This window comes from Trichosurus vulpecula, chromosome X, assembly GCF_011100635.1.
Source record: "Trichosurus vulpecula isolate mTriVul1 chromosome X, mTriVul1.pri, whole genome shotgun sequence".
NCBI classification, from domain to species: Eukaryota; Metazoa; Chordata; class Mammalia; order Diprotodontia; family Phalangeridae; genus Trichosurus; species Trichosurus vulpecula.
Genome location: NC_050582.1, coordinates 19,689,700 through 19,702,451, shown reverse-complemented (window position 1 = coordinate 19,702,451; position 12,752 = coordinate 19,689,700). Strand labels below are relative to the sequence as shown.

At 37.9% G+C, this 12,752-nt stretch overlaps 1 protein-coding gene across 1 annotated transcript in view; it reads right to left on the bottom strand.

Annotated features, from left to right (window-relative positions):
• The window catches only part of CHM (CHM Rab escort protein), a 214,523-nt gene that overhangs the window by 56,072 nt on the left and 145,699 nt on the right, over positions 1 to 12,752 (bottom strand). The window contains exon 9 of the mRNA XM_036740069.1: positions 9,642 to 9,719. Within this exon, the coding sequence (XP_036595964.1) occupies positions 9,642 to 9,719 (78 nt within the window). The remainder of the gene's footprint in view (positions 1 to 9,641; positions 9,720 to 12,752) is intronic.

Genomic DNA, 12,752 nt, shown 5'->3' with positions numbered 1-12,752 from the left:
ATAAGGAAAACACTTCTGCACTGACATTATCAGGTCTCTGTCATCTGCAATGTGTTGGGACAATGAATCACATAGAACCCTCCATTGACCTTCTTTCAATGTGTCTAGATAAAAGGATGAAAATTAGAATCCATCCCGTTGCAGTGCCACAAGTTATAAATGTACTTTATAGGGCTCATTATCCAAACTAATGGACTAAGGGTGACATCCTTGAAATGGACTTACCAGCACTGACAAAGCCAGTATGCAATATTTCAGGAACCATATGTAAATGACTATGTGTTTGCTATAGCTTTTTATTATGGAAATATAAATTTACATTTGTCACAGCTCCACAGTTTGGGGCCAGAATTATTTGATTGGAAATGCACTTTTACTTTGCTCCACATAAAATGTGAGCAATTATTTTTAATGTAACCATATTTGAAATATACTAGTATAAATTAAACTATCTTAAATCTTTCGAAAATAAGCCAAATAAGCAATATCTACTGGGCATAAGGGCATTAAAAGCAAGAACACTAACAGAGAAGATTGATAGAGAAAGGAATTCAATTTGTATTTGCCTAAAGAAATAGCATAATGGGGTGGCATACACAGGCCCACTACGGTTAAGTCAGGTCCATAATGGCAAGTAATAACATAATTTTTGACCCATTAACCATCTTTTCATACTTAGGTTACACTATATTACCTGTTTTAGTAAACTTTAAAAATGTTTTGCTCTTTCTTCCCTTTTCTGTTCATGTTTCACTGAACTGAAGCTCCTGTCTTTTAAAAATACTTACTCAGCCAAACAGGCACAGGGCTTTGGATTTATTTATTTGCTTGTTTGGGGGGAAATCCTACAAATACCTCCTATGGAATATAAACCAATCAACAAATCTTCCATTAGAAAGGATTCTTGATACAATTTAGGAAACCAAAGGCTTTTTTGCTTTTATGAAAAAGAGAGAAGATATTGTTGATACAACAACTATCAAGTTCATAACATCTGTATAAACTCTGAGCTAACAAATGAGAAAATCTGACAGATGCTGGAAGGATCTATCATAAGGTGTTGCTGACTTTATTCAACCACTAGTTCACACATTTTGTAAATTTTTTTAATTTTTGATATTGTGTTGGATGAAAGGTTTGTGGTTTTTGTTTTCTTCTGAATTGTGTTTTTTTCCTCTTTTTGAATTGCCCTCTTTGACCAATTTCTTTTCCTTTCCTTTAGCTCAGATGACTATAGAAAAAAGTAGCCAATAAAATAGGCAGAAACAAGTGGTGTGAGTTTAAAGTTGGAGTGCCAGTGTAAGACTTTGCAAAGTGTTCCTCCTCCTCCACTTAGTTCTCCTTTTCCCCCACATAAATGCCTTTTTCTTAATCCTTGGAAATCAACCTTTTTGTGGACTCTCAAAGTAAGGTTAGAGCTTCTTTGGCAGTAGGCCTCTGGTAACCAGAAGGCATTGATTTCAGAAGCCATAGCATCAAAACTACTTCTGGTCATTCACAAGGAAGTGACTGGACAATCAAGTAAATCTATGCAACCAGAAGATGATCTTACAGGGTGCGACTATTCACAGTGAAATTTCAAGACCAGGCTCTGTGGGGCATTATTCATTTAGGTCAGGGCTTCTTAAACTTTTCCCACCCTAGATCTCTTTTGAATTTCAGCAGTGTTGGTTGGTGTTGTGTGGGCTGAGGGCATGCACAGTGCAAAGTGCTCCAGCTGTGTGTTCAGAACCAAGGCTGCAGTGAAGTTGTGTGATGCAACACAGGTAAGCCCTGCCAGAAACACCTTGGATTCATTGCACATTTGATTTTTAATTAATTTTAGTCATTGCTCGTTGAGAAACCTTTTACTGTTGCCAAATTTTTCTCAACCCCATGTCTCTATCTACAATTTAATAAACGCTGACAGTGATGATCAAAGGTGCTCAGTTTCAACCTGGGTAGTGCTAGCTCTAAGTTGCACAAACACTAAGGTTCAAGGACCAAGACATGTTTTGAACCTGTGATATGAATTGATGTTTCACCAGATACAAGGCCAACTTCAATGTACTTGGCCTAATAAGAATAATAAAGAAAATATTGAATTGGGAATCCACTAACAAACATAAATTAAGCACCTACTATGTGTCAGGGACTGTGACAGGTAGTAAGAATATAAAGAAAAAACATAGAATCTTGGTCCTCAAAAAGCTTGCATAGTATTAGAGGAATCCTATTAACAATGAAAATTAATATTCAAGTAATAAAGATTCGGGAAAATGAAACCAGAATAGTGGGGGAGAAACAATTTTTAAAATTCAAAATGGGACAAAGCATTAACGTATTTAACATATAAGATTTGACTGAGGTCCTTGACAAGGCTCCAACAACAGCATATAGAAGAGAATTATAAAAATGTAGTTATTGGTGCTCAATGATCAAGCTGATACCTCACAATGATGTTTGAACAGATACATTTCTAGATATTTCCTCTAAAGAAATTAATCCTTGAGATCATATAGTTTCCTTATGTAATTATTTAAGAATCTAAAAATTTGTTCAAAATTATGGCTAGGAAAAAAAAAAACTAACTTCCCATCAGGATGAAAATGCTTCAACTAGAATTTGGTCCAAAAAAGAAAGCACACTTAAACGGGAACAAAAACTGTGGAAGGACTAGCAAACAGCAGTTTTGAAACAATTAAAATAAAATGCTATTAAATAAGGAACTGTGAGCATTCGTCCTCATTGAATGAAGCTCTAAGTTAGACATAGCTTTCCTGTTTCCAACCTTGCACATCCCACCCTCAATCGTATATGCTTTTCCTGCATTCTGGTCTGAACTATATACTCATGGTCTAGTAGTGTGGTACACATTGGTGCCTAGGTCCTGAGATGCTTTCCTTTCCTCCATGAAGGAAGAATTCATACACTAGTTAGCTTGTTCTCTCCTCCCAGTATCTAGTATTGTGCTTTACACATAGAAGCCTCTTCTTATTAAATGGTCCGACAAAGAGCAAATGAAGTTCTTCAAGAAATTTAAAATAAATTAGAAAAATAACAGAAGGAAAATGGGCAGTAAACAAGCTAGAGCAGAACCTAGAAAGCTTGAGTAAACAAATCCATTAGCAGAAAGAAGAATGGTAAGGGAGGGAGAGACAGAAAGAGACAGAGAAAGAAACTGAGAGACGCAACTTGGAGTAAGTGTGTTGGGAACAGGTAAAAGTGCAGAGGAAAAGCAATATGAAAATGAGCAAAGAGGAAAAACAAGAAACCAAAAGATCAGACCACTGAACTATGGATCTGGAAACTTTAAATCTAATCTCAGCTTTCCCATTAACACTGTATGGTCATGAATAAGTCACTTGTGCCCTTTGGGACTCAGTCACCTGCTACTTAAGATGAGGGAGGTCTGAACCAGATAACCTGCAACCATTCTACCTCTAACATCGGGTGATTCTGCCAGTCTGGGCAGGTGCTACTTTTGATACAAAGCATTCTAACCCCAACCCTGTGTGTAAATCTACATAAGCAAACAATTAGAAACAGGTCAGAAAAGAAACGACAGTGTAGAAGATGGGTATGAAATGACCAGCATTGCAAACAGTAGCTATTTCTGTAAGCATTTTAATTAAACAATCATTACAAAAATCATGAGCAGAGAGAGAATTTCTAAACTGTGCCCTCTCTCTGCCCCAGGCCCTTTAGAGCTGTATAAAGAGGGCACGGTATGTTTTCCATTTCATTTGTATTGCCAGTGCTTGGCAAAACATCTTTCAGACCCGAGATGTTTAAATATTTGCTGGGCTGGAATGAATTTCGGGCCACCTAAATGACTTCTTCCAATATTATCTGAAACTGGCCAGAAAGTTCCCTAGTAACCCAGACTGGAAGTGACCCCTGAGAAAAGTGAGGAACTGATTCCAGTCTTACTCATATGCAAAGGGCTGACATTTATCCTATAATTACTCCTGCCATTTTACATACAGACAAACAAAGTCACAAAGGGCATAAACAACTTTCCCAAGATGACAAGGGAGCTGACTGTGATTCTCCTGATCCTTGGTCCACTACCATGCATCTGGGAGAGGCATAATTAATACTGAACATCAGGAGCAGGTGTCTCACAGAAGAAATGGGCAGAGCAGGAAATCTAGCAAGTGGGATAGCTGAAGTGCACATGGAACACCAGCGAAGGTAATTAGATCCAAAATATTGGTTACACAAGTTACTTGGTCCAAGGTCATTACTACCATGTCTAAATAGCAAGTATTGCACCAGTAAACTGACAAATCTCATTGACAGGAATTTGCCATGGTCAGCAGAGAAGGATAGAAAAAAAAAAACACTCAACAAGGGGATGCAAGACCTCTCCTCTGAGTCAGCAGGAGTTCAGTGTGAGAACACAGCAAGAAGATACAGCCCTGAGATGGTCGCAGAAAAGAGCCACACAGGAAAACTAAATGGAAACGTGAGAAAGACACACAAGAGACAAGAAGAAGGTGGCATGTGGCTGGCTTGAGCCATATCAGCTAGCCAAGTGTCTCACCAATATTGTGGCTTTCTTCTCCCCAACTGTGTACCTCATTTCCGTGTGTGATCATCATATAATACAGAATGCTCTGCTAATTCTAGCTTCAACCAGCCTGTCTCTAGTCAAGGTGAGAAGCAGCCTAAGTGTCTTGTTCAACAGGTCAGAAAAGTTGAATCTGCCCTTTTAGCAATATCAGAATAGCAGGTTTCCTGCTAAGGAGAGCAGGGATAAAGAGGCAATCAATGGAATACAGAACTCTTTTGCTTCGGATGCTTAAAACAATTGATAAACACTTGCAAATTTCATTTTAAAATACCTGCAAAGTAGTCTACCTGGGAGATGTGCTCAAGACTTTAAGCCAGTCAGATTTCTCAGCACTGGGGGAAAATATGGTACTTTCTAAGCACTCAGGTGGCCTATATTATTTTTGCATTCTGGCACTCTGCCAGAAAAACATTTATGATATGGAATACCTACTACATAACAAGTACTGTGGTAGGCACTAAGGGTAGAAAGACAACCCAAAACTCAACAATCCCTGCCCTTAAGTATCAATAAGGAGCTGACATCCTTGACAGGGTAGGAGGGAGAGGTAAATACGGAGAGAGGTTAATACAAAATATGTATGAAGCAATTCTAAGCTCAGTTCAAATGTGGAAGCACTGGTACTGGGAGGGATCTTGAGGAGATGCTCATCCAGGTGAGCTTTGAAGGAAGTTAGGGATTCTGGGAGACGAAGGTGAGGAAAGAATGTATCCCAAGGATAGAGGGCAGCTTTTGTCAATCCATGAAGATGGGTAATGGAATGTTGTAAGAAGCAACAAGTCAGCTAGTTTGTCTGGATTATGAAGAATGTTTGGGGGAGTGATATGTTATACAGCAGAAAGGAAGGCTGGATCCAGATTGTGAAGGATTCTAAATGGTAGAGTAGCTGTTTCACTTCATTCTAGAAGTAACAGGAAACAACTAGTGTTTTGACTATGCAAAATATAAATAAATGAATAAATATACAAACACTCCATAATGAATTGCAACAATTTCAAATATCATTAAAGTTAATACCTGAGACTCTTAGAAGATCTGCCAGGTTCATTTTTGTAATGCCATGTAATGAACAACCAAGGCCTATCGTCTCTAGTCTACCCTGGAATCCAGTATCGGATTCTAAATCCACAGCTTTAGGTTCTAGAGGTTCTTTAGGCCTTTATAAATATTCTCGCTCTCAGCTGTCTGTTGTGTCTATAACTGGCAAAGAGGAGACCCTCTGACAGTGTAACTAAGCAAGGCCAAAACGAAGGCTGACTTGAAGGACAGTACAGAACTGCAGCAGGAGAACCAGACTTCTAAAAATCTGGAGCACATGAACAAAATCAGTATACATATAAGGAAATAAACTAGTGACCAAGAGAAAAATCTTTGCACCAAATTTCATTAAGAAAAATATCATGCTTCAGGCAACATAAAGACAAATGCCCAGAAGCCATTCCCCAAAAGATAAGTGGTCAAAGAATATGATCGGTTTTTAAAGAAGCATAAGCTATTAACAACCATATGAAAACAAGCTAGAAATCACTAATAGAAATGCAAATGAAAATGACTCTTAGGTTTTACTTTATACATAGCAAACTGGCCAAGACAGCCAAAACCAAAAAGTCAGTTTAAGAGGGAGGGGAGGGTCTGCGGGGTAGGAGAGATTTGCTGTGGAAAAATTGGCAGGCACATTATTGATGGAGCTGTAAAGTGGTCTTACTGCTCTAGAAAACTATTTGGAATTATGGGAGAACAATGGTTAAACTTTTCACATATTTTGAGCCAGCAAATCCCAGACTACTGGACATATGGCCCAGGGAGTTCAAAGACTGAAAGAAAAATACCAAAATAGTCACAGCAGCCCTCTGTAACAAATAATAGGAAACAAAATAGGTGGTCGCTATTTCAAGGATGTCTGAACAAAGGGCTGGACATTAATGTAATGAAACATTTTGTGCAATAAGGAATAATGAACATGAGGAATTTGGGAAAACCTGAGAAGATTTCCAAGAACTGATGCATAGAGAAATAAAAAGAATCAGGTCAACAATATATAGTGGCTACAATGATATAATAAAAAGAACACCAAAAGAAGCCAAAGTGATTGGCTAAAGTAGCCAGTTATACAAGTATATCTCCTCTCCTCTTGGCAGAGGGGTGGAGGGACTATAAGGGCAAAACATTCCATACATGGTTAGATGCGGTCATGTTATTGGTTCTTCTTAGATAATTATTTTTTCTTTGCTATCATGAAGGGTTCAATGGGGATGGGGAATATTCAGGAATAACTTATGTAAAAAGAAAAGACATTAATAGGACTTATTAAATTAAAAAATAAAATTGGTCACACGAATTGTTCATGTGCCTGAGAATTACATGCAAGTTTGGAAATGAGCCCAGAAAAGGGTACAGGCTAACAAATGCCATGTAAGTGATTGATTCTCTGGCCTCTCAGCACTGGTAATTGTATGTACCAGGAAAAAATGGTTCTGCATGTTACAGAGACAACTATTTCTTCCTGAGCCTCTTTGGAGCTGCTCATGAGTCATTTAGGAATAAGTATGGCCCCTAAGCAGAGATGTTTCAATGTGCATTATTATTTTAAATTTAGGAAGCCCCTTTCATTTGTACCTTTTAGGGCATGAAATATACCAATATGTCAATTTTATCTTACATCATAAAATATTTTATATAAACAAAGCCCAAGTATAAGAGTTTTCTGAATAGGATCATGTTTTTTCTTTCCTAAGTCTCAAAAATACTGGTCCCTGGACTATAAACTAGTTTATTGGAAATTAATAAAAATCTTTTAAAGTTATTAGAGTATACAAAATTATTGGAAAATGTACAAAACAGCTTAAAAAGTTATAACACAGAACCTTCAATTCAACAAGATACTTAAGTACCGTACAATCTGATAACTTTTCTTTACAATCCCCCTAAAACAGTCATCTGAGATATGTGTCACTTGCTGCTTAACAGGGTAATAGCAACGTTAACTGTAAAGCCACTCCTAACAGCCATTGAGATAGTAATGAAAGTCTTTTAACGAGTATTTTAAAAATTAATCCATTCTTCCCACTACTACCATCCCAACTGAGCAAATTTTAAAACAAACAAACGCAGAAAACCAAGTCCCTCAATACACAATGATACAGTCTGGCAAAACAAATTCCCACATTAGTCATGTTGGAAAACATATGTTCCTTTCTGCATTTTCAGTTCATCACCTCACTGGCAGGAGGTGAGCAGTCTGTTTTATCTTTGCTCTTCTGGACTCGGTGATTAACACTGCACTGATTAGAGTTCTAAAGCTTTCAAAGTTATTTTTCTCTATAATGTTGTCATTGTATAAATAGTTCTCCTACTTTTGCTCACATGGCTCCACATCAGTTCATAAAGATCTTCGCACTTTCCTCTGAAACTGTCTGGTTCATCATTTCTTATGGCACAAAAATATTCTTATACCATAATTTGTTTAGCCATTCCCCAAAAGGAAGAAACTCCATTACTTTCCAATTTGTATCTACCACGAAAAGAGCTGCTATAAATAAATTTTGTACATATAGAACCTTTTCTGCTTTCTTTGAGGTCTAAACCCAGTAGTAGTATAACTAAGTCAAAGGGTATGTACAGTTTGGTAACTTTCTGGGCTTGGTTCTAAATTGCCTTACAGAATGGTGGGACCAATTCTCAGCTCTACCAGCAGTAAAATTATTAGCACACTTGGTTTCTCACAGCCTCTCCAACATTTGTCATTTAATATTTTGTCATCCTGACCAGTATGATAATTACGAGGCAGAATTTGCATTTTTCTACTTGTTAGTAATTTGGAGAATTTTTTTCATACGACTGATTATTGATAGCTTAGATTTATTCCCTTGAAAATTTCCTCTTCATATCCTTTTAGCATTTATCTGCCAGCTCTTAGTCTTATATATTTGAATCAGCTCCTTTCATATATATCTATATCTATACACACACACACACATATATCTTGGAACTCAGATCTTTAGCTTAAAACCACAAAGTAACCCTGGGAACTAATGAGTATGAAAACTTCAAAGCAGTACTGCAAGGGTTCATTGGAATGAGTGAAGCAAAACAAGCAGAAGCAAGAGAATGACACACACAATGTGTATGCTAAGGCCATCCAAACTCAAAGTAATTGCAATGACCAATCTTGCTCAAAGAGCACACATAATGAAACCCATTTCTCTCCTCTAACAGAAATGCTATATAGGAACCTAGGAACAAAATACTGCATATCCAGTTAGATGGCTGTTTCTTTTCGGTCAGTTTTGGTTACCTGCCATAGGTCACAAAGGGAGGTAGGGCACATTTGGAAAGGAATATGGCGTTAAAAAGAAGGTATCAACCAAACTCTTTTGGAAAAAATAAACCTAGATTAATGCTTCATTTTGTCTATCTCAGACAATGTCACAATCTTATTTTCAAGGATTTGTAACTTAGTTGGGGAAGTATATGCAATAGAAATACTGATAATACACAGAAGTGCAAATTATGTCCAGAGTTTAAAAAAGTAGGCATATTTCTCTCATTTCAACTCTAAACTTGCCTGGAGGCCTGATACTGTTGTAAAAGAATTTATCCTCAGATAAGAGGGCAGCATAGTTTATGACAACAATCTACCTAAAAACTCATTAAAGTCTTTTCTCTTGGAGTGACATGCATTATCAGCAGAGATTAATCTGATGAGTCTTTAGGTGAGCTCCATTTTTAAAAATGCAATAACAGAGGGCTTTGTTGTCATCTGATGAAAATCAATTAGAGTAGGTAAGGCCACAAGGAAAACTAACATCACTCATCACCAGCCCCCCGGCAGCTGAAATGATTTGTCTTCCAAGCTTGGGTGATCAGGAGCTGTAGTAATATTGCAGGGAAATTAATTTAGTTTCTATATTCTGAACCCACTTTCCTTGTTCTGGAGGACCTATACACAAATTACTTTTAATCAAGGTTGATATGTTATTAATACCAAGGAGGATCTTTGAAGAATCATTTTTTTAATCGACTTGAGCATTTTTCACCTGTGTTCAGTGTGTAAATAAAGGAAGGTTACTTCTATTATCCTTACTTTCCAGATTCTTTGTCCACTACAAGGCACTGTACTGCATGGCTAAGACAATAGGTTCCACCAAATACCGCACACATCCTGCAAATGGAATTGGGGAAAAAACAAACAAAAAATACATTAGACTGGTTGGTACTTTGCAAGGCAAATGAGCTTACCTGGTATTTCTTTTTACATTATTTTATACTCTCTAATCTGTTCCATGGAAAAATGAGTTAACTGTTTTTGTCTTAATCACAGTAGTATAAATCTCTCAACGAGAGACCAGTTGACATCCTTTGGAAGAGAAGAATGCTATTTTGCCCTGGTGTAGATGCAACAGTTGACCTTACACTATTTAGGCCTGGAATCGTAATAATACCCAAAGTCTTTCTGCTCACAAGTCAAGCTTTTCTACAAAGGAGCCTTGACCATCAACTACTGACGGCTGACTCTAACGTCTGTCTAGAACCAAGAGAGCTCTATATAAGCAGGCACCTCAATAACTGACAGATCAGAAAACCTACCAAAGTGAGCCACAGAGATATCAGGAGGTTGCCCGAGAATGGGAGTAAGGAAATCCATTAGATTGGGGGAGGGGGGAAGGTCCAATGAAGCTGAGGACACAGGGCTAACTATGATAACTTAGTTGTGGGAAAGAAAGAATGGGAAGGATAATATATGACAACTGAGGCAATAGATTTCCAGACATATCTTTAATCGTCACAAATTCAACCTTTCTGGTGGAGCCCAATACACTCTGATGGTAAGGGATTTTTTTCACCCTGTGGTTTAGAATCTGCAAGACAAAGGCTTAATGTTACCACAAGGTTTGCAACTGCACATTTTGGAATGTTACAACAGGTAAATTAGAACAAACATGCAAAGTCCCACTTGCCTCTTGTTCCACAAGAGACAAGAATTTTTGCTCAAGATGTCACCTAGGAGATCTCCCTTTCTCTAGGCCGCTGAGAAGTAGAGAAGATAAGACATAGAGAAAGCTGATTCAAGAACAGGCCCCTTCCCCTTCCACCAACATTGGTGAACCTGTTGATGCCAACAGAGTCCATGCACACAAGAGAAAATGTTAAAGGCATGAGTTCAATTTAAATTTAATTAAATTTAATTTAATGAAAAGGCTGAATTACGTAAGTCCAAAGAAGCGTAGGAAATTTGTACTATGAATTGTCTATTTGGCCATTCCTTTTTTAGCATCATTATCATCATTATTATTAATAACTAAAAATCTCACAGAACACTTAAAAGTTTTCAAAACATTTGCAAAAATGATCTCATTAAATTCTCAAAACAACTCTGGGGGTAAAGTATTACAAATATTAAAATCTGAAACTTATAGGTGAGGAAACAACCTAAAATGAGGTAAAGGAACTCAGCTTTCCTAACTCTTCTTTCCACCCGTATCCTTTTATTTCACTGGAGTGGGAGGAGGGGGATTACGAAAATCCCTGCTAACCAGCTTGTCTGGAGAACTGAGCTGCAATCACTGAAGCCAGGAAATTTGGCACTTTGCTCCAATCAGGCCATGGCTATACACAACATCAGAGGCAGTACAACCTCAAAGTACCTCCCACTGGCAAAAGCTTTTGTGAGAAATTAATGATAAAATGAAAATTTTTGAATTCCAAGAAAACCACAGGAGTCCAGTTCAGTCCCAGTAAACTGTTGTACAATATCCAAGTATAAAAAGAATGCTATAGAGTACTGTGGCATGTCAGGAGCAGAAGAAATCTCCTTAGTTCTGATAGTAAAGGTAATTTCTTCATAAGCGCTTCCTCCATAAAATTGTCTCTGCATTACAATATTTATAAACAATGCTGCTTAACTTAGCACAAAAAAGTTACCAAAACAAACTTCCATAAATTTCTGTACATTAAAAATTAATGCATTTGAAGGAGCTAAATAAAGCCTTGGGGGGAAGAGAATGTGGTTTTAATTTCAAACTGACATAAAGGCATACAGAGCTGTTTATTTTAGCAAAATGCCTGTCGAAACAACAAGTCCTGGTATTCAGAATATAATCCTTTTGCTGACAGTGGGTACCCTCCATGTAGAGGACATGCCCCAAGGATGTGGAGAAGGTTGAGCCTTGGACTGTCACTCTTGTGGCCAAAGAAATGGTATATAGGAAGGACTAAGCTTGAATGAAAAACATCACCATCACACACACAATAAGGCAACCAGATGTCTCCCTGACCTGGAAAATGAGAAGCATCTAAAACTGTTTTGCTCAGGACCATGCCAAGATGTTGTCACCTAGAGCTGTGTTCTCACGGCCATCTGGCCATTGGAAAGGATTTACTTGGTTCATAGTGGTGATGGTTCCATGCTACTCCTCTCACATGCTCATTGATACAGGCACTCTGGATCTCAGTGACTGAAAACACCAAGTAATAGGGCAGAGACTGCAAAGGATGGCCACTGCTAAGTCACCCAGGAGCTATCTATGCTGACACAGCTTCTATAGTTGCCCATATACAAAGTCCCTTTCTTGCCAAAAAAAAAAATAGTAACATGGGATGATTTTCAAAATACAATCATTTCAGTGACAATGGGGACCATTTCAGCAGGTTTTCCTCCTACCTATCTGACTAGTTCTTCTAAGTCACTTTCACTAGCTCATCATTTATTTCACATCCCCTGACAGTGGGTGTCGCCCAAGGCTCTGATGGGAGCTCTCTTCTCAGTCTATACTCTGTCACTTGGTGACCTCATCAGCTTCCACTGGTTTAATCATCATCTCTAACAGATGACTCCCTGATTTATACAGCCAGCCCAAGTCTCTCTTCTGAACCCAGTCCCACAATATCTACCACTTACTGGAATTTCCAAATGGATATCCCATGGGCACCTTAAACTCAACATGTCCAAACCTGAACTCATTATCTTTTCCCAAAAAGACACCCTTTGTCCAAACTTCCTAATTTCCCTTAAAGGTACTATTAGATCTGTGCTCTTTGTATCATACTTGATTTTTCATGATCCTTCAACATATCTCAATCTCAATCTCCAATGAATTGCCAAATCTTGATGTTTCTACCTTCACAACATCTCTTGAACCAATCCCCTTCTCTCTAATCACATGGCCATCACTCTGGCTCAGGCCTGCTGAACATC